General features: G+C 35.2%; 1 protein-coding gene across 1 annotated transcript in view; it reads right to left on the reverse strand.

Moving 5' to 3' along the window:
• The window catches only part of GABRB2 (gamma-aminobutyric acid type A receptor subunit beta2), a 219,600-nt gene that overhangs the window by 107,361 nt on the left and 89,035 nt on the right, over positions 1-23,204 (reverse strand). Inside the window, exon 4 of the mRNA XM_072400711.1 lies at positions 16,673-16,893. Within this exon, the coding sequence (XP_072256812.1) occupies positions 16,673-16,893 (221 nt within the window). The remainder of the gene's footprint in view (positions 1-16,672; positions 16,894-23,204) is intronic.

Raw genomic sequence — 23,204 nt, forward strand, 5'->3', positions numbered from 1 at the left:
GATCACTCTATTCCATTGACTCCATTGTCCCCTTCTGATCACTTACCCGTAATTAAGTGCAGGGATCTCCGTTAGGGCAGGGATCAGCAACTTGCTTCCTTGTTCAGTGCAGGCTTTTTACTTTCAGTTTGGCTCAGGAATAGACACGCCCTGCAGCCAGCATCAGAGACACACACGCTGCAGCCAGCATAAAGGACACACACGCAGGATCAGATATCTGGAGCTGTCTCGGTGAGTACTTTTTTAATTTACCAGTATGTATGCTTTTTTTTTCTTTTTCTCCTAGGTCTTATTTTCGAGGTAGGTCTTATATTAGGGCAGGTTTACAAAATAGTGCTAGGTCTTACTTTCGGGGTAGGTCTTATTTTCGGGGAAACACGGTATAACTGAGCATGTACATGAATATTGAAGCATTATCATTCCTTCAAAGCAAACTCCAATTTGTAAAACAAAGACTGGCCTGGAAGGGTATTGGCTTTTTTCTGCTTGCAAAAGTCTTATGTTCCTAGAAGGTTCAATACCTCCACACAAAGCACTGAATCTATCTTGGAGAAATTAAGATTCAGATGAAAAGCAAAAATTTTACTTTATCAAAATTGTTTCATGCATAAACCTGCAAAAATAAAGCAATATGGAATTCAAAATTCTTAAAAAATATTTGTAATTTATTTTAATTAAATAGATGGCAAAATAAAAGTACCCAATAGGGAAAAATGGATGACACTATTATGCGATTATAGATGGGAAACTGTAAAGGTGCACACAACAGTTGAGCAAGTACAACCTAATGAAACATCTTTAAAAAAAAAAGGGAACCTACAGTTTTTTTTAGAAGAACTACAAGTACTACAATAAACAGCTTGGTAGATACAAGTACAAAGGTACCTGTTATCGTTGTATTCATGGTAACACTAAAAAGCTTGTAATTAATATTTTATACTAGAAGTCAAGCCTTTTTTATATACAGGTATGCAATAAATTAAGTACATTCCTTGGAAATTGTTAATTATCCCAATATATTTGAACTTTTCCAAACAGTGTCAATACAAAAACAAAACTTGCCTTTCCAATGTTTTACCCAACAAAAATAATAATATATTTATGTACCATTGAAAAAGTAAGTACCCCCTTGGCCTCAGAAAATTATGTTGATCCCTTGACAATTAGAAAATACAAATTTCCGCATACAACCAGAAGGAACGCAAACTTAAAATTCAAATGGAATGAAAGGCCTAAAAGAATCATTTGTTCACATTAAATGTTGCAAGATTTCACAGAATTCAGGATATGGCCCTCCTTATAAGTTTCTAAATATAAAAAGTACAATACCGATTGACCGCTGATATCAGTACTGCTAGTCCAACTGCCTTTGAAAATGAATGGCAACCTACTGCACCGTCACATTCTTCTTCATTGCTGTGCTTTGCATTAACACACACTCCTGCATAGAAAGGCACCTATGTGAAAAAAGCCCTTAGTGGCTCATTTCCAACACTGATACAATATTTGTAACAATACTATTTAGCACTACTGAGACTGCCCTAAACTCAAAAGTAACGGTTAGCTAACAAGATCACCAGTTTTTTTTAATGAATTTTTAATAGATAAGCACTGTTTAATATTTACAGTCACTTTAGTGTTGCTCACTATAATCAGTGCACAATCAAACCTCAATGCATATGAAGATTACAACTTAGATAGTGGGAATTCCCATAGGGGATAATGCTAATGAATTATGTTTTTTATCAACATCCCTGACCACCACCTTACAAAGTAGTGTAAATCGTTGCAGTAAAAGTAACTGGACCATGTATGCTACTACCACATTCCAGTGAAAAGGGTTTTTGACTGAAACAATTTCTCTACTTTTAGAAGCCTAATCACCAGAGAACAAACATATTTCCTCTTTAAAAGCTATCACATTATTAAAGTAGCAATAAGATTTCTAAAAGTGGAGAACAAAAAAATGTATAGAGTAGTTTTCTGTTCCTTATTAATTTATATACAGGCCCCCTAGTTTTTGCTAACTTACTTTCAGAAATTCAAACAAAATTGAAACTTTTGACAAACATTATCTTAGTTTTGGATAGAGGACAAAAGGGTTAGAATAGAAAGGATAGAAAAGAAAAGAAAAGAAGGGTCTGGTATATGAAATTGGTTTAGTTCCTTGAGGGACTATTTACAGTAGTGAATCTGTCAATCACGAATGGAAACATTCTCTAGTGGAGAATTAATTACTGCAATGGAAACACATGGACCTAGAAGATTCTCCACCAGGGAATGTTTTAGTAAATGTCAGATGTCCCTGCTTTATAAATTGACCCCTTGGTTTGAAGAACACAGACAATGACAGGACTTCTAGTCTTTCATTATTATGTTAAAAATAATGTTTTGTTCATGTATTTCCATTACAGATTTTCTTTTATTCCCTGTGCTGATGATAACATTGTTACCAGGGCAAGGAGTCAGAGGGAGTATTTGCAGAAGATTGCCTAATAAAACTAACATGTTTAACCCTGTCGATTGTATACAAAAATACTAAAAATTACCTTTTGGCTTGAGATTCACATTAATCCCACATGCAAGGAAACTTCCAATAGGATGAAATATTTCCCATCATTGATCTCCAAAAAATGAATTTACCTTATTGTCTCTAGACTTAGTACATTCTTAGTTATGCTCCAAGCACAAGCTAACAGATAAAAGAGCCAGAATAATAATTTTCATACTCCAGGTGCGTGACACAGAGTGGGTCAAAATTAAAAACTTAGACAAAGTCGAGGGCCAAACTTGAAGTTTATTGAAAAAATTGAGGTAGTTTTTCCTTCTCCTTAGATATAAAACCTTTTCATATGGAAACAAAGAGGTTTTGCTTAACATTCAATTTACCGCTAATACAATTCCCTGCGTCAATAAAACAGTCCAATGAGGGGCCACGCATAGGCAGAGAGGCCGCTGGTCTATAGACGCGTGTGATGCCAGGAATTGTAGTAGCGGCGCTATCTTAATGCAGCGGCGGGCCAGCTGCAATTCATATTTATAATTCCTTTGGGGGCCAAAAATATTTCTATTGGGGGCCAGATTTGGCTCTCGGGCCAGAGTTTGGCACCCCCTGCTTTAGTCTATGCATGAAAAATGCTGCTCGGCTTTCTACATGTTATACATCTATAGGAATTCCCACTGCCTTTGGGCGGGGTGAATTGGGTGAATGTCACCAGTAGCGACTACAAGTTGTAGGGAAGAATGAGTGGTTGTTGTAGGACATATTAGAGCACAGACATTGAACACAGGACACCAGTAGTCCATCAACCTGGAAACGAGGCTCACTATAGAAGGCTACAGAAAGAATCTTAACTAGTCCTTTACCTTTTTAACATTGGGGAACCCTTGAAATACCTTTCAAGTCTTAAGGGAACCCCCTCTATAATTACTATATCCAGGTTTGGTACATTGGTTTGCTGGTCAGTAGAGAGATAACCTTGTAGATAGCCAAAGTTACATAAAATGATCTGGACATCTGAATGCCCAATGCTTAAGGAGCTAGGAACTCTAGCAATCTCTGGAGAAACCCAGGGGTTCCACGGAACAATGATCTAACCCTTCCAATCCAAAATCTAAAAGGTAAGAATATACATTATAATACACTGCCTGTCCAAATAATCTTGACATTTAACAACGTATATTCCTACCCACAGTTACATTCTTTTTTTCCCCATCATCTTGAATTAATAATGGGAGAGTTGGACCACTTTGTAAAGTCTTCTACAGCACATACTCAAAGTAGTTAAAGCCTGGACTCAAATGTAGTCAATCCACATGGGAAAATTATGTCCCATGGTCCCTGAACCAACCTTTTACAATTTGAGCCTGATTATTCCTGGCATGGTTATCTTGGATTCAGGTAGTCAGATGACATTATTTCTGGCACATAATAATTTGGAATTCCAACTTGGATTTCAGACCTGGACTTCTAAACTATTCTGGCTAGAAATGGTAGGACAGTTTTCCTGTTCTGATCACCTCTAATAGTGACTTTAAAAAACATTCACTGGTAGTTCATTCATTTCAAACAAATGTACCTGAATGTTTTACCTTCCGTATGCCAGTATGGTGCCCAATCCAGTTAATATGACTGTTTAATATGCAAACACCAGTCTTTTATTATGTCTTATGTCAGTAAATGGGCAGCTGATTTAAACATCCATTTAGAACAGAAAGATTGGGTACAAATTTGAGAAACAACGGCGCATTATAGTGTAAATGCTTCAGTGATTGAGTCAAACTATAAGTTGATTATGCATTGGTACATGGTACCTTATCATATGCACAAATTGTCACTTTTTTATATGATAAATGTTTCTGGGGATGTTCTGCACAAGGTACTTCATTGCACATTTAGTGGGACTGTCCTAAGATAAGACCTTACTGGATAGGTATCTATCAACTAGCTTAAAAAACACCAGTAGAGCCATTTCTTAACCTTCACCTGCCACATTGTACTATTTTTACAGTTTAAATTATTAACCTTCCTTTTTACAGCAGCAAAGAAGGTGTTAGCAAAAGCTTGATGGTTTTCAACCCCGACTGTAAAATGTTGTGGTTTTTTGTCTAATAAAAAAATGAGGGCGATAGGATTTGACACTGGCTAGTTTGAGTGAGTCTGGTCCCCTTGGATAGAGATTTATCTTCTACGTTCTATTAATACCACTTTGCAATTTATTCTGGTATACCTGTAAGATCCCTTGGCATATTTTGTGGTGGACACCCGGGGGGAGGGAGGAAGTTCTTAGGGGAATGTTTTTTTTTCTCATTCTTTTATTGTTACATATAATTTTGGGAATTTTTTAAATGTCTATTGTTCTTTGTTTTGCTTATTTTTGAATATTCTAAAAAAAACTTGATTACTTGAATGAAGTTAAATTAAGTTTAACTTGAATTACAAAAATCGAACAAGTGGTAACTGGGACTTTTTTTTATTAAATATTCACTTTTCAGGGTTTTTTTTAACATTGCCGTAAAAACACATATATTGATAAGGATAACTAAAATTTTCAATCAGTAATGCCTTTCATATAATTCAACTGTGCTTTAAAAAAAAAAATTATATATATATTTATATATTTTTTAAAGCCCAGTGGAAATATTACACACTGGTATTTTTAAAGCTCTCCAAGACTGGTGAACCTGCGTGATCCAACAAATCTGGAATGGATCTGGTGCAGGATTAAAAAGATTTGCCAACTAATCCGAAATAGATCTATTCCAGATTTGCTGGATCACCCAGGTTCTCCCATGATAGTCTATTTTCTCCAGTCTTGGAGAGCTTTAATCAGGCCTGATGTTTTGACTAGGAATACTCACAAAATGCTGATTTCTGTTTAAATATCTCATAAACAAAGTCTGTTAATGAGTGTTGACTCCTAAAAGCACTGGGTTGAACCCTGGCACATGTTGGCCAGTTTATCCATATTCAGACACACTGAAAAACTGCGCAGACCAAGTAGGGTAAAATGATGGAATCACTTAACATTAACAATGAAATTATGAAAATCAACCCAAAAAAAATCCACTAAGTACTTTGCTGTAACTCATCTGGCTTTTATGGCAGCTTGAATTATTTGAATTACCTAGATTTAATTCCATTTAAAGGTTTACATTTTATAAAGATTGTGGGCCTGGTTTCATAAAGCTCCCCAAGGCTGGAGAGGATACACTTTTATCAGTGAAGCTGGGTGATCTAGCAAGTCTGGAATGAGTCTGGTCTAGGAATCAAAACATTTGCTAGCAAATAGCAACTCACTAAGGAAATGTTAACATCATTATCACATCAATGGAGGAAACTGCAAAGCATACTAGATATTATTTCAGGGGATGGCTTGGAAGTCTACCTATAAAGCAGTGAATATGGCATGCAATGGTGGAGGATTTTCCAGGTTCACGCATTCCAATGGCAGTATTGATTATTCACCAGGGAATGTTTCAGTCAATGTCAGATTCACTGCTTAACAAATTTACCCCATTTGCCTTTTTGGATTGGATTGGTGAGAGCCCCTTTTTAGATTGCATAGCATAGTTTGAGAATAAATAAATATGAGAATCCTCAGAAGTGAATCCAGCGTTTGTTTTTTTTTCATAAAAGTGTATATTCTTCAAAAATGCACTTCCTAATCTCTTGTCTAAAGCATTTTCATGCCTTATTTATACTGTTCAACCAATATAAAAAATATTTATTTTCTTTTCAGTATCCATAAAACATTTTTCATAGAATTGTCTTGTCACATCTTGTACCAAAATAAAAAACACTTTCAGCAGGCACAATCGTTACTTTGTGCCACTGTGTGTCATGATAATTTACCACTTTCGCCTTGTAAGGCATTGCTATGACTGAAATTTGTATCCCTGTGTCAGCTCCAAATTGTTTTATTTATACATTTTGTGTGGATCATTATTTCACTCTTACATCAATAAATGAAACAGTATTAAATGGAAAAGTAGTAAAACAGAAAGAGTGCCTTCCAAGAGCCAGAAACAGATACAGCTAGTAAAGAATCTATTCAGGTCAAACATACTTTACCAATAGAATGTATATCACTATTGGTAATAAGAGTGGGGTGTGTATGTATATATATATATATATATATATATATATATATATACAATGCTTTGAAAACTAAATGTCATCTGTATCATGTAGGATTTACATTTCAAGTGGAACTAAACCCTAACTATGAAAATTTGTCTCCTGGCAGGTCCATTACTGCAGAAAGAACAGACAATGTCATTCTGCAAAAAAATAGGCTTACATGCCTGATCCAGATTTTTTAAATACACTGACCTGTCCTTGTACTGTTGCCACCATATTCACCTGGTCCACTGATCCCAGTCTAAATCCATCTTGATTGGCCAAGCTGATGTAACTCCCACACATTCATGTTAATTCAGTCCTGAAAATCCCAGCAGCCACATGTGCGCACCAGTGTACTTTACAAATCAGATAGTGATCGGGCAGGTAAGTACAGCATGTCCTGCCTTATTGCAAATTTTCATATTACATCCTATTATGCTATTTGTGCAAATCTTACTCAAAATGAAAAATTAAACTGATAAAATTTGTGCACAAATGCTCTTAAAGAAAAAACTATATTAGGAAATAAGACCATGTTTGAGGAGAAACAAAAGAACGGCTCTTTTAGGCAACAACAGCGTTTTTAAAAAATGTCAGTTATATTGAGTAATTTAAAACTAAACATAGCTCAGCTAAACATTATTAGAGTACAAAATTAGTGCATACAATCTTATCTCAGAATAAGCAAATAGGAAATTAATGCTTTGTTTCCCGACACGTTTCACCGCAAAGGCTTCCTCAGGGGAGAATGGAGAGCATATTGGTAAGATTGAGATGCGGGGATTGATGTGATAGGGAGAGTGTATGAAATGATATGATGTACTGACCATCTTTGAGGGATTTCCCTGGATGGTATTTAGGAATATGTATAGATAAATTGGAGGTAGTAGTAATTTATTCTTATGAAAGAGAATGACAGCAAATTTAAGTGTAGTCTATTAAGATGTGGTCCATTAAGATGTGGTCCATATTACTGGTAAATTCCGAGTCACTTCTCCCTCTCTGTCTACACAGACTCGCCACTTTTGCTGCATAGTTCCCATCATTCCATGCAACCCATGCAGCATTTTTTCTCTCCAGAATTCACCAGTAATATGGACTACACTAAATGGCATTCATATTGTACCCTGCACACTGAATGTCTGCACAGCAAGGACAATTTCTGGGGGACCAATCCCCCAATTGCATTTTAGAGTTGAATATTATTTTTGGAGATGTTGGGGAAACTGGAGCTCTCCAAGGAAAACCTACACAAACACAGGTGGAACATGCAAACTCCTTGCTGATAGTGTCCCTGCTGGGAAGGTCCCAGTACTGCAGAGCCCCCTGCCCCCTCTGCATAGCATTTTGATGGAGTTACCTTTTTTTTAAAAAGTGCCTTGGCTACTCACATTTCCATTTTGTGCTTTACCACTAATTTTCATAAACACAACACTACTACTATGAGAAAATACTGCATGATACAAGCAAAAGTGCCAGTTTCTACTTTCAGCCTAATTACCACTGAATAAATAATAGCCTATGGTGTGCTAATTAACTGTTTCAAGCCTTTAAAAGTCACATAATCACAAGATTGATGTCATTAACATTTCTAGCTTGAATTACCCTTTTACACGTTGTAGTGTCATTAGCACCACATGACTCATTATGAATATATATATATATATATATATATAATTTCAACTTATCAGGAAGCATACAAATAAAATATTGGACTTTGGTGATCTTCAGTCTTTAAGTTGGACACATAAATACAAATTTAGACTACCAAACTAAGTATGTGACAAATTAGGGTTAGCTTTTACCTACCCTGTAAAAGTGTAATAGTCAAGTGTTCCAAAGTTATTTTCAGTACATATGTAAAAAAAAAGCTTCAGGCAATATTGTTAACTGTATTTTTGGAAAGCTTTTTAAACATATTTTTCAATGATACACAGGTACAATGGCAAATGTATTTATGTTCAATTCAGTTTTGTAGTACAGCACAATTGTTTTTGCTTTGCTGCTCCATCAGACAGTGGAAATCTATACATTAGACTAATTGAAAACAGCGTGCTCACTATGCATCTAATAAATTATTTTAAAAGTTGTTAAGTAGATTGATTACACTGAGCCACTGAGATCTTTCCCTAATGTCTACAAATCTATATAATTATTGGAATATAGCAAGAATACGCACTTGCTAGAAATACTTTATACTTTTTTATCTCTGTAAACAGTTTGGTTATCCTTTGGAACCAGTTACGTCTGTATTTATAATATTATTCATGAAACGACTTCAGTTTTCACTCTAAGCTAAATTGTATTGGTCTAGTTTCATATATACTGTTAGTAGCGATGCAAAGAGGATCGCTGTTTACAGCATGTGAATGGCTTACCTGTATGTAACAAGTGAGGTCCCAAATCATTTTTTGCACTGGAACACTTACTTGGAAATCCTTTTCAGGAATTCAGAATTTTTCAATTGAAAAAACAGAGATGCTCTTATTCACTGCGTACCTACCTATGATAGTTTTGCTATTATGAAAAGCTTCATTAATTTTTTTGAATAGGATTACAGTCTAAGGCACAATGCTGAAACATTAATTAAAAGCCAAGTGATTATAAATGCATTACAACTGATTTGCTGTGAAATGAAAATATATAATATGCTGCAGAACAATACACAAAACCTTTTTTTACTTTTTTATCTGTTATTACTGTGTCCACTGGAGAATGAACTGATAAGTTGTTGGACTTCTCTGCAAAAGAAATTGAGAATATTTTAAACCTATTACAGGGGACTGAAACTTCTACATTTCCAAATCATTTAATAACATCCAAATCTCCACTTAGCAAGAGGGAAAAATGATTGAGAAAGTGGAGAGAAATAAAATAGAAGAAAAGGTGCAGAACAGGAGGAATACTGGAAATAGGAAACAGTTTGAGGGCACCAGAGGCATATAGTAAGACAGATAGATTCTGCACTTAAGGTTGGACTTTCAACATCATTAAGGTAACTACTAAAGGTAGACAAGACATCATGGGGGTGCTGCAGGCAGACAGGAGGAGCAGCACAGAGGGTCACAGATTTTCCATGTTTGTGAAGGGGACCAGCTGTGCGTGAAAATGACGGGAATACAGGCTGCGCATGCATGCTTCAATACTGGACAGTGGCTGAGCAGCCTTAGTGCTTGGGAAGTGCCATCATGTGCAGCGTTAGCTGCGTGACGTGTGACAACATTTGTGGAGGGCCGGTTGTTTAAACTTGCCTGATATTTTCCCGCCAACACAGTGAATCAGAGCATTCAGCTCATGTTCCAGTGATACATGTGGGCTGGGCTGAGGAAAAGGTAAAGGAGAACCATAGCTCTCAAGCCCTCAGAAAAGCTTTCCCTACTGTCCTTTCTTCACATACCTCTCTATGGAGTGCTCTCTGGGGGAAAGGTCTGGCACAGTATCTGGAGAAATGGGGGGGAGGTACACGAACAGTGTCTGGACTCTGGAGGATTAACAGAATATGAGTTCTGGCACCATTTTTCTTACAGAAAAGCACTGTATCTGTATATGTGTAGGCTGGAAACAGAATAAAATAAGCAGTGCCACAAAAGAACAACGCAGGCTGCTGGAGGTAAATTAGAGAAGCAATGCCTAGTCAAAGCCCTAAATAATACCCACTGGAAAGGGAGGCCCATAGCAAAGCAAGGTAGGTGCAGGGTCTACATGACAGCATGTGAAGAGGAGACAAGGAAGGAAAGGCTTAAGGAGAAGAAGGGGCCAAGGAGGAGTCAGTATTGGATTGGTTGGAAGGTAGGGGTGGAGTTAGGTGGAAGGAAGGCGTTAAAAGAGGTAAGCACGAAGTTTCCAGGTCAGTATTTGGTGAGAAAAATGTTCCCGTCTGCCCATCCCCAATGGTTAAGGCTGGGAAGGAAGAACAGTGGGGGTGGAGTAGTTGGGCTCTTGGAAGGCAAGGGTCCTGGTCTGTAATTTTGTAAGACGGATCCAATTTCGCTGTGGTGCCCCTTAAGTAATTAACGGTTATGGTCCCTGAGGTAGTGCAGGGTGGCTAGGGGCCATTATGGTGTGATGACTTGGAATTAAGAATTTAGTTTGGTGCTAACTTTGCCTTCCAGCACCTGCAGCCTTGTTGTTGGCTTTGAAACGGGTATATTTGTTGTTTAGTGAGTGAAGTACTGTTGTATAATTTTGGGTTAAAATGTTGAAGAATATATGTTATGTTTTATGTATGTTATTTAAAGTTTATAAAAGATTTTATGTTAATTTGTAAATGGTTATTCAAGTTGTTGTTTTAAATAAATGGTTGCTTGCCATCCATTTCAAGTCCAGTAAGGTTTCAGGGTGTATTTTTTTGGGGTGAGAGGTGGGGAGGGCTGGTAAGCCGTTACAAGCAAATAAAGTAAAAGGCGAGTGGGGTCGATGTCTGAGTTACGCTGGTCATGTTGTAGGGGATTTGAAATGGGCAGTTTGTGGGAGAAAACCCACAAATATATGGAAATTTAAAAAGGATTTTGAGTGGAGGAGTGAACAATAAATTCTTTAAGTCAAAATAAAATGGCATTACCAATTTATGGGGCCAAGGGTATACTTTCCACAGCATACTATATTATCTATTATAATTTTTGTTATGTAAATGAAAAGTTCAAATATGTTGAAAAAGTCAGTAATATAAATAGGTGTACTCTTTTTCACATTACTGTATATAAATCATTATGACACCACCACTTACCTATTAATCAGTAAAGCTGTGATCAACAGCCAGCACAAGGGTACCTACCCTCTGCTCTCCTCCGCTGTCACTGTTTTGGTGTTTTTTGTCAGAAGGACATTACTTTGCCATTCTGACAGGAACTGGAAGAAAGGTGTGATGATCCAGTAATCAGCACAATAGTTTTTACAAACTGTAGTTTTTCTGATAATGTTTCTTAGAGAAAAGTTCAAAACACAGCAATGCCAGGTGTCAGAAGAAATACCAGAATTTATAGGAGCAGGGGTTGGTTTGGGTAAGGCTTGTCATAACTTGTGGTGGTGCAGAGGTAAAGACTTCCACTTCTTATTTGCTCTGGTGAAGACAAAGTTGGTGTGAAGCCTGGGAGGACATGCACTCTGTATTTAAGTTCTGATGAATTTTTAAAGACACAAGAAAAGATTTTTGCTGGGGGAGGCAGGGTGATGTCTTTGCCTGAGGGGGTTAAGATTGAACCCTACTGAACATCTCTTGAGAGACCTAAAAATGGCTGTCCACCAACAGTCCCCAATGTGACTGAGCTTGAGAGGATTTGCATCGAAGAATAGGAGATAATCTCCCAATCTAGGTGCGCAAAGCTTGGGGCATTATACCCAAAAAAACTAGGCACGATAATTGCTGCCAATTGTGCAGTAACTTAACTACTTAACTTAGGTAATAAGTAAAGGATAGGAACATTTATGTAAATTTGATATTTTAGCTTTTTCTTTTTATTACATTTTTTGTTTTCACTTTGTCAATATGGGGAACTGAGTGAAGATGCGTGAGAAAAAAAATTAAAAACTTTAAAGCATCAGGCTGCAACATACCAAAATTAAAAAGCCAAGGGGGTCTGAATACATTCTGAAGCCAATAAATATAGTTCAGGGGAAGGTTAAACATTAATTTTGAAAAAATGTGGGGGTTAGATTAAGTTTAAAGGTTCAGTTTAATAATAGGGTTAGCCCCAGGATCAGGTTATGTTTAGAGGTTAGTGCCGTAAACTTTTAAACTTCTTTTTAGCCACTGTAAATGCATATAGAACAATGCACAAAAATGAGGTACAGAGGTACCATCACTTTGTCCTCACATAGCATATAATTAAGCCACCGTTTTTATTAATACCTACATTTAGCAAATAAGCAAACTGAAAGATATTCAAATTTCGAATTGGTTCACCTCAACATGTTAACTGAGAATTCCCATTAGCTTTTCAAACTCTCTGACAGTGTGAAGCTTATGCAGTTGTTAAGGGCGGGGATGGTAGTCCATTTGCTAGTGCATATAAGAATTAGGCTGAAGTTATATAAAGTTATATAGATTTTAAATTATATAAAACATTTAATATAATTTACAATTTAATAATAGCCTGCAGATTACAATCTGACCCTGAAAAAACACATTCAGGTGTCCTTTTACAGAGCTCATTTTAACAAAAGCATTTACTTCTAATGACACTCGAATGACTAATAAAAAGAACATTGCATAAATGTACAAAATCTTAGTTGGGTTATCATTCAGCATAACCTTTATTTTAGTTTTTAGTTTTTGTGCCTTTGTGAAGATTTCATCACTTCCTGCACTGTGATAAAACAGGAAGTGATAGGTAATTTCTACAAAGTAAGGGGAATTTCCAGACATTATCAAATGTAAGATCCCCTTTTTCTTGTATTTTCAATTACCCATCGCTTTCTGTACCTTTGACAATGGTCATTAGAACAAATAGAGGGGCTCAATATCCCTAGTGGAAAAACAGGCAACAATTTGGTAGAATTTCATTAAAACATAAAATATACATATTATATATATAATATACATATTATATATATATATATATATATATATATATATATATATATATATACATACATATACTAGGAAACAGTTAATCCAGCGGCAGGTGAAAAAAACCCAATCCGCTCCAAAACAGAAAAAAACCTTTTCTAACGAAGACATATCCGATATTCTCTTACAGTTTGATGTTTATCTAAACCCCAAAACAAGACTGTACTATATGTAACAATTATAGATATATTATATTTATATATTTTTACAAATACAAAATATTGTATTTTCCTTTAGTTTCACCTGGTGATCATGCCAGTAACATACTTTCTATCCTAGGATGATAAAATAATGAGGTATTACTCACTGAACTGTTTGTATTGATGAGTGATATTGTCACCCTAGACTCTCTTTTTATAACATTTTTTTATCAGTATCAGTATTTTACTGTACTTGTAGAAAATATACAGCAACATAAATTATTAGGTAAACTGAAAATATTACACTTTTGTTACTTGCTTTAAATACACTTTAAAGAATGTAAACTAGGTGGCACTGTGCTCCACAGAACACATTAAAGTAAAAGCATCACACAAATAGGATTAGGGAAAATAAAAACATTACACCAACAGTCAGTCAATATACAAGAGGCAAAATAGTCGTACTAATCATGGGAAACATACTTGTAAAGATTAGACATTCCATTATTATAATCAATAGGGATTATTTAGCTTTATTTGTACATTTTTATTTTCTTCTCACGTGTGCCCTAAAAATGTACCAACAGATTTTAAATTTGCATGTAATTTCTGCATTATGCACTAAATTAATCCCCTTGTGCTATCAGTGTTCTGGGAACACGTAAAAGAAAATGTATAGTGTTTTAGTATTTTTTTTCCAATACAAATATATTTTTTAAATAAAAATGTAAAATACTGTTAAGTAACTAACTAGTATCAAATGTATGATATATTTTTATTTCTAGTAGTTATTTTTAGCTGTTTGGAATTGCTAGATGAATCTTAGCTGTGTTGGAATAAATCCTGTGGTTGGCTAATGGTAGCAGCTCAAGCTGAAATTTAAATTCACAGCTATTTCCTTTAGAGAAGTGAACTGTCTTCTATCCCTACTCTGCACAGACCTTTAATTAAAAACAGACAGTCAGAAATTAAACAGCTACTGCTATAATCAGTCTTCAGAAACCCATAATAATATGTAAATTCTGTGTCACGAGTGCATCCTGTTTTATATGTTTATTTGTAAAATAAGGGTTTAAATGAATAGTTATAAAATTGAAAAGCATTGATAATAGCATAAAATAAAGTAAGATTGACACAAAAATAAATGTAATATGTTCTAACCTAGTAACATCAAGTTAGATTTAAAACTACCTTTTTTTGAATGCAGACATGACAAATGCAATTGTTCTAACACATAAATACATAGTATTATTATTAATATTATTATTATTATTATTATTATTAATAATAATAATAATAATAATATTAACAATATTAATAATGATAATATTAACAATAATAATAATAATTACCAGTATTTATATAGCGCCAACATATTACGCAGCGCTACATTAAATAGGAGTTGTAAATGACAGACAGATACAGACAATGACAGAGGAGGAGGAGAGGTCCCTGCCCCAAAGAGCTTACAATCTAAAAGGTGGGAAAGCAGCATACAATAGGAGGGGGGATATGGATTAGTGGGTGAGGGCTTTAGGAGACATAAAAAAAAAACAGGTAGACAAGTTGGAGTAGGTGGGTTTTAGGAGCTCTTTTTTTTAAAAGAGCAGAAAGTAGGAACAAGCTAATTGGGATGTAGAAGATCATTCTAGAGAATCAGTGCAGCTCTAGAAAAGTCTTGGAGCCGTGTGTGTGAAGAGGTTATGAGAGAGGAAGTCATTAGTAGGTTATTGGAGAGCGATGAGTGTGGCTAGGAGAGTATTTTTCTATCAGGTCAGGAGGGTAGGTGGGACAAGAACTGTGTAGGGATTTGAAGGCAAAGTACAGTAGCTTCTAAGGTGAAATGGAAGTCAGTGAAGAGAACTACAAAGAGATGCAGCAGAAGAGGAGCGGTGGGAAGGATGGATGAGTCTGGCTGCAGCATTCAGATTATAGAGGAGAGAGTCAGGTTAGTTGGAGTACCAAAGAGGATGGATGATGTTACAGTAGTCCAGACGAGAGATGATGAGAGCGTGTACAAGGAGTTTGGTGGTCTCTGGGGACAGGTAGGGGCGGATTTTAGAGATGTTGCGCAGGTGAAAATGACAGAATCTGGAAATGTTCTGAATATGGAGTGGGGGTACATAAGAGGGAAGAATCAAAGGTGACGCCAACAGGTAGGAATACCAGTGTTGTTAACAGTTAGGAATATGTCAGGGGGAGATTGAGTTCTGTTTTATCCAGGTTGAGTTTCAGGAATCAGTCAGACATCCATGATGAGATGGCTGACAAGCAGCATGAAACCTTATCTAGGAATGAGGGAGACAAGTCAGGGGTGGACAGATAGAATTTGAGTGTCATCAGCATATTCATAGTACTGTAAACCTAAAGAGGATATAGGACTACCGAGAGGGGAGGTATATAGAGAAAAGAGAACCAGTCCAAGGACTGACCATGCATGCATTTTATTTCAGTGGAGAAGCAAAAAAAGAAGAAAAAAGTTTGTTGCCATATAGATGGCAATTTTCAACCAATGTGCTACCTATGTTTATTATCATGACCAATTCCAGTTGAAAGGGCAAGAATCTGAGTCAGAAAAATGGTGCTCTACAAAGCATTATTTGTCTCTTTTACTTTTTTTTACTCTAATTACCAATAGCAGGCATTGGTATTTTGGCAACAACTGTCTGCCTCTTTTTAATTTCTTTTTTAAAACTTTTTCTATTTCTGATTAGCAGTAGCAAAAAATAGGACCTTGGCAAACACTCTCTGCCTCTTTAGTTTTATCAATTCCTATCTGTCCCTGTTAGCTTTTCCAAGCTGTCACTGTCTGACAAGCTCAGTAGCACAAAACGGCAGACACTGACTGCTCCTGTGTGTTTTTTCTAAAACTCTGATCTGTTCCTTCTAGCTGCTCCAAGTTGAGTTAAAGTTGGTTCCGAGCAGAATTATTTGACCACCTCTATGGCCCTTAAGTTTGGCCCTAGCAAATACCACAAGGGACACACATAATTTTCAGTGAATATAATGAAATAAAATGCCAAAGTATGCCAATGGAATACTAGTAAGATAGCATTTGAGCTGGTATAATATGCACAGAGTAGACCATGGTCAAAAAAGGGGCGACACCAAATCTTAATATAGCATATACCAAATACCACACTTACATTGGAAAAATGCATATTATCAATACAAACATGGTTTTAAAAGCCTATTAAAGGATATGATACACTAAAATTATGTAGGTTATCATACATATACTGTGTAATAAATACGAAAAATGAAAACAATTTTTTTGGCAAGTTTAACACTCAGAAAAAGAAGACCGCAGTCCAGTACAAGTATGTATTACAGACTGACCTTAGACCATACAGCACTGTGCCATCAGGATGCAAGCGAATCATTCTGTTCTTGACTGTAACACCGTGAACAAAAGACTTCTTGTCATTTAGAAAGTATGTATCAGGAACCCACAGCTGATCTGCCACTCTATTGTCCAAGGTCAAATTTAAAGGAATCACAGAATAAGAAAGCCTTTTATCCCTCCATGCCTGCTGAAAGTACATTGTCAGTGTATAGTCCTGAAAGAAAGGGAGAGAAAAGCAGACACTGAGTAATTTCAATCAAATCTACTGAGCATCAGAATATACTTTTCTTGGTATTAATTCTCAGCTAGGATCACACGGCTATATTATTTATTTCCAAAGCTGGAACAACATAAAAATGCCTGGACAAATTATTCAGCTTATGGAAAAGTTTTACTTTTTTTTTTTTTTTTTTTTTTTTATAAAGTGAATTTGTCTGTGAACATTTGGGACATAACTGAGGGGGGTCTGACAGTAATAAATTCTGTTTTCACAATCATGTTTTAATTATCACATTAATAATTACTGTAACCTGCACATATTTTAATACACAGGGAAATGAATAATAATCGAACTCTACCTGCCTATCAAAAATTTAGAATTAATTTGCATTTGTCCTTAGTAGTAGGGAAAATGTATATTATCACACTAATATAAAAGTTAAAAAATGAATAATATTATATATTCATGGTAATGAATAGAAGTTTACTAAAAGACTACTTTGATTCTGTATATTTAAAATAAACCAATGAAGAAAAACAATGAAAAAAGAATATTTATATCATGAAAGCCCACCCCTTGCACCACTTTATTGGCTAGCCCAGTGTAATGATTTGCCCTCAGGAAGAAATAGGAAAGAGGATAAAGAGCCCATTAGGACTCTTGAAAAAAAGTCATATTCTACAGATTATTTTTGTGGATCTCTGAACAGCTGTCCAAATCCTAATTATGGATATGGGTATGCTGTGCAACTTTCCAACAAACTTTTGTACCAAACAAATGTTAGCTATTTCATACTACCCACCATGTATTTTTTCTTTTACCCCTTTTTTAACTCCTACACAGGTTCCAAACAATGATAAAGAAGGAATACTAGACCCTCAAAAACGCTTTGGCTGTTTGCTTTATAATATTATGGAATAACTGAAAATTAACTTGGATTCTTTGATTGTTGGTATTGTGCTTTAATTGCATCTTTAATGAGACATAAACAGCCAAGTGGAGTTTATATACAAACAAAAAATGGTAATTGGTTGACCCCCATTTTATATGAATGCTTAGATTTTTAAAAAAGATAAAAAACAGATAATAAAAATCAGATATATAAAAAGTAGTGTTGCAAGATTTTTTTTTTGAGGCTGCATACTTTTCACACCGCACATGAAACGTGCCTCAAAATTTTTCATTATAAGCAAATCATTTATCAAATCTGGTATTGAATTGCACAGTATCGCCAAAGCTTTGGAGATTAGTTTACCTTTGATACTGGTTAACCTGCACTTTCCTAAAATTATAACTGATGCCAGTTAATTCCTAATTAAACTCACTTAATGTTTTTGCTATATCAGAAAGACACATTATTCTCCAACACGATTGCTATTTAAATTAAATAGAAATAAATTTAAATATTAATCACAGCGCAATAAATGTATTGCCAATGGGCTTTATCTTGTGTAATCTAAAGGGCTGTCACCAATTAATTATTCCGGTAAACAATATGTAGTTTATTACAATTTGGCATAGTACTTGAAATCAAATTACCATGGATGAAAAATGAGCTTGACACTTTATAAATAATGATGTACACACTCCTATATAGGATGCTGAAGCTGTACCCACTCAGAGTAAATCTAAAGTGTAAAAAGGGTACAAGAAAACCATTGTCATCAAAACTTTAAAAAACTATTTTTTTCACCTGACATTGAGTGCAGAGGGTATACATATCTTTAAGTCCAAGGGGTTGAGTCATATTAGCTAACTAGCAGATGCTGACATTACAATCAATAGGGAACCAACACATAGGGCATATACCGAATGTGTGTGCCTATCTCAACCTCAAATATACTTAAATAATAAAATCATCATCATCATCAATAAAGATTCATTTCTCTATCATACTTCTTTTTCTAGCAAATGTATTAGATAACACAATAAGGGCAGAGTGCTTACATAACAATTTTTTTTTATTCTATTCACTTTGCAAATTATCTTGATAACCTGGAGATGGTGACACGCAGATGGAACAAACAACACCTTTTACCTAATGATTCTGCCATATATTTATTTAGAAATACCCCAGAGATATTCTGACTTGCCACAACAGCTCACCTGTGATGATGGTGTCAAACCCTGAAACCATTATCTCTGCTACACCATTAGTAGGAAACAATAAGAATTTAAAATTGATCTCCTGTCTTGAGAAAGTCACCTAGTTAGTTTGCTAGAAATTTGTACAGGTATATAGCAATAGGCAGATGGGAAATTCAGAACTTTTAGAGTTTACAGATGGTAAGACCGTTTTACTACCCTATATGTTCTATGTTTATGATTACTAATTGGATGGAGCAACCATATCTCCCTTTATATTGCACAGTACAGGTCACTGATCAGACTGGAGTCTGAATCTCTAGTCCAACTGTCTATCTGCCCCATACTGGTGTTATAGGTCCAAAAAAAACATGTAAATGCTCTTAATTTTTCACAATAGAGTAGGGCTGGCTGAAGATGGAGCACTTTCACACAGTTGGCCAGTTAAAACATGTATTTTAATATATGCAAATTAAAATTTCATGTTTTTTATGCAAAAGGTTGTTAGAAATATGTTATGGCTTATAGCAGTGTGCCGGCCTATTGTTCCTTTACACTTTGCACTGTGCCATACTTTGGCTTTACTGTCATATGCATATCTGTGAGGGATGTTACATAGTTACATAGTTACATAGTAGGTTAGGTTAAAAAAGACATAAGTCCTTACTTCACAAGAAAAGTGAATGGCAGAGAATCCATATTTTCTCTATTTGGGAACAGGACTTACAAATGGTATTTACTCTTTACCAGTGGAAAACTGCAATTGGCTATGCATCCAAGGCATCTAAATGTATTTCCCACTTGGAGACGTATCAGAAGATACTATATAGATGGTATAGAACACCACTTAGACTTTCTAAATTTGTGCCACAATATTCTCCCCTGTGTTGGAGGAAATGTGGTGATTTAGGTACATATCTACACATGTTTTGGGAGTGTAAAAATATACGAAGTTTTTGGAATTCTATTTTTGTATTAATCTCGAAAGTGACTGGAATTTTAACAAGTCCTAATGTAGCATTGGCACTACTTAATCTGGGAATTGACTGTTTCCCTTCTAATTTACGTATTATTGTTACACATATCTTGATTGCAGCCCGACTATCTATAGTTACCAAATGGAACCATCCCACAACATCCAATATTTCTGATATTGTTTCAATGGTTCATACCAATTATTTTTATGAACGTTCAGTGGCTTACAGCCCAATTCAAGCACATAAATTTCAAAATAATTGGAAGATGTGGGAAAAATTTCTGCCTGCTAAGACCAATACGAACAAAGTATTTTCACAGTAAACTAGGTTTGATTTTATAAAATGTTAAAAATATCAGCCATTGTATTGTTGTTTTTCTCTTTTTTTTTTTTTAGTTCAAGTATTTCTATTCTATTTTTGTAACTGATATATGTAAACTGTTGTTATTTATGTCATTTTCAAGTTTCTGTCTTTTCTGTACTATATGCTGTATTTCAGAAAAATTCAATAAAAATTAATAATAAAAAAAAAAGACATAAGTCCATGAAGTTCAACCACTAGGGAAATGATCATATCCCAGATATAAAAGACATAGTTGGTCCAGAGGAAGGCAAAAAAAAACCCTGGCACAATTTATTTCAACAGGGGAAAAAAATCCTTCCTGATTCCATGATGTGCAGGTATAGAATTAAGATCAGCATATATTCAGCAAGCAATGGTATTTGCCACTTGCAAATCATGAATGTCAATACCAGTAAATACCGTAGGAATAAAGAGTTCCAAGAGATTTTGAAGGCATCTCTAATAATCCAAAAAACACAGAACAATTAAAATGCAATTTCTTTTTTTAACATAACTTAATTAAATCGAAAAGGACAGTTTACAAAGGTACACTTAATTTGGGTAGAAATGTTCCATGCCTTAAAAATATGTACCACTACTGATGCTGTAACTATTTCAAATCAGATACGAAATGATAACATGGAAAAAACTTAAGACTAAATATACATAAGTAATATAATCTTGATTACATATTGTTACATATTACATATTTGTACTTGGTACATGTTATAAGATATAGGCTCAAAAATGAGTAATAAAACAGGTAAGTACACTCTTAGAGTGGTAAGCATGAAATGATTATATAACAGCCATTCTTCTTAAGTGCTTAGGGTCTGTATTACATGTTGTACTTGGCCCCCAAGGTAAGGCAAGCCAATTATAAAGTAATGCATTTAAGAAAAAGAAAGAGCTGACTGTATGGAGAGTGTGATCTCAGCGGGTGCAGTGAACAGCCATGTTTACAACAGGACAAAGGACCAGGTCCTGCTGTAAAGATCAGACTCTCCAGAAACTATATACACAAATAGATATCTAATATTTTAACTGAGGTTTAACACCACTTTACACTGCTTCAAGGTTGATCACCAGTCATCACTGTTATGGATGCATACATTTTTTCTTTTGCTTAGTTCTTCTATTAGTAATTGCTAGTATCAGTTGTTCTATAAGTAATAGATATTATTAGTTATTGGTATGCACCCTTGTTAAGCACGTATGTAAATACTGAATTCTATATATAAAAAGGTAGCCATGGCTACAAAAAGTTAGGTTACTCTAGTTAATCAGCTTTTCCCCCAGGTTCAACCAGTGATTCAACCTGGCTTCCTAGTTAATTTTATGAAGCTCCTATAACTTGGCACCCTAGTAAATAGCACAGGCCCAAAGCTATTAGAACGTTGCATTGAATCAGCATAACATCAACTTTTTTTTTTTATTTATGTTGGTATTGATGCCAGTTGTCCTAAGATGTCAGTTAGTCAAAAAACTCAGTCAGAGATGATAGATTGGAAACATCAAAACAACATTTTCATATTTTTTTCTTTTAGGACATGTTACAAGTCCCTCTGGCATCCCGGCAATTTTGGTGACAATACTTTGTTTAGGGGCTTTTTTAAAATAATTCACAAAAGTTAAGATCTAAGAAGCTCACATTTACTTACATTTGGCTTTTTAGTTTTTACTTAGAAAGTAAATGTTTGACCTTCAAATCTACTCTTGAAATCCACCACCTTGAAATGTTTGTGTTAAATTTTCAAACACAGGGTAGCCATATTTCAGATTACATATTATAGCGGAACGAAAATCCCTAGCATACCAGCAAACCTTAAACAGAACAGTTCAACATGGTTGGCTTTATTTTTGTTAAATAAATAGTGACCGGGTGAAATGTATATTGATAATACATAAAACCTCAGAGTTGAAAGTGAATGTACTTTCCTATGATTTATAGAGAGATACATTAAACTGTTTTGGTAAATCAGCCTGACCACTGGCATACATTTAAACTTTTCTCTTACTTTTAGAATACTCAAACTATTACTTATCCATTTTGAGCTGCAAACCATTTTTCTGGACTTGCATACTTAGTATTAAAAGTTACTTTTCGTCTACATTGAAATGGAGACAGTTACACATATTTCCATATTTATTGGGCATGCCTAGGTATGTTTTATGTGTGGAGGACAAGCAAGCACTGTTCTCCAATTGATAAATATTGTGTTAGTACATTGACAGGTATAGCTGAATTCACAATGATCATTAGAAGTCTAATATATTCTGTGGATGACATTACCATGCTTGTGTACTTCAGTGAAGTTTTTAATAGGTTTCAGCAGTATGGCCAGTGTCCACAGGTGGTTAAGTTTTCAATCATTTATGGTCTTTTTAAAATGTTGTTCATATACTGTATTTCTACAATTACACTGTCAATATTAAAAAAAAAAAAAAAAAAAGTAATACAAGAAAGAACTAAACAGACAATACTTCACAGCGGCATATTTCTACCACAACTGTGTCAAATCTCTGAAAAAATCATTAGCTCCTTGCTTAACCAAGTCGGGCTGAGCATAGTGATGTAGGAGCCTCAGTAGGATTAAAATTTTATAAGTATAAAAGGTTCTGCTATAGATACTTCATTGGGACTCGTTAGGTAAACCTTTTTTTCAGTTCTTTGGTCTAGGCCAGGGGTCTGCAACCTGCGGCTCAGGAGCCGCATGCGGCTCTTAAGCCTCCTTGTTGTGGCTCCCTTCGGCTGCCGCGGGGAGATCTTTGACACCTGTAACTAACACCCCCTAAATTTTTTAATTGTTAGGTTATCATCAGAACATAAAGAACTCTGCCCATCAAAAAAATCTACTGTTACACATTGCTGGAGGCACCTGAACCCCAATTTCTCTGGAA

This window comes from Pyxicephalus adspersus, chromosome 2 (assembly GCF_032062135.1).
Source record: "Pyxicephalus adspersus chromosome 2, UCB_Pads_2.0, whole genome shotgun sequence".
Taxonomy (NCBI): Eukaryota; Metazoa; Chordata; class Amphibia; order Anura; family Pyxicephalidae; genus Pyxicephalus; species Pyxicephalus adspersus.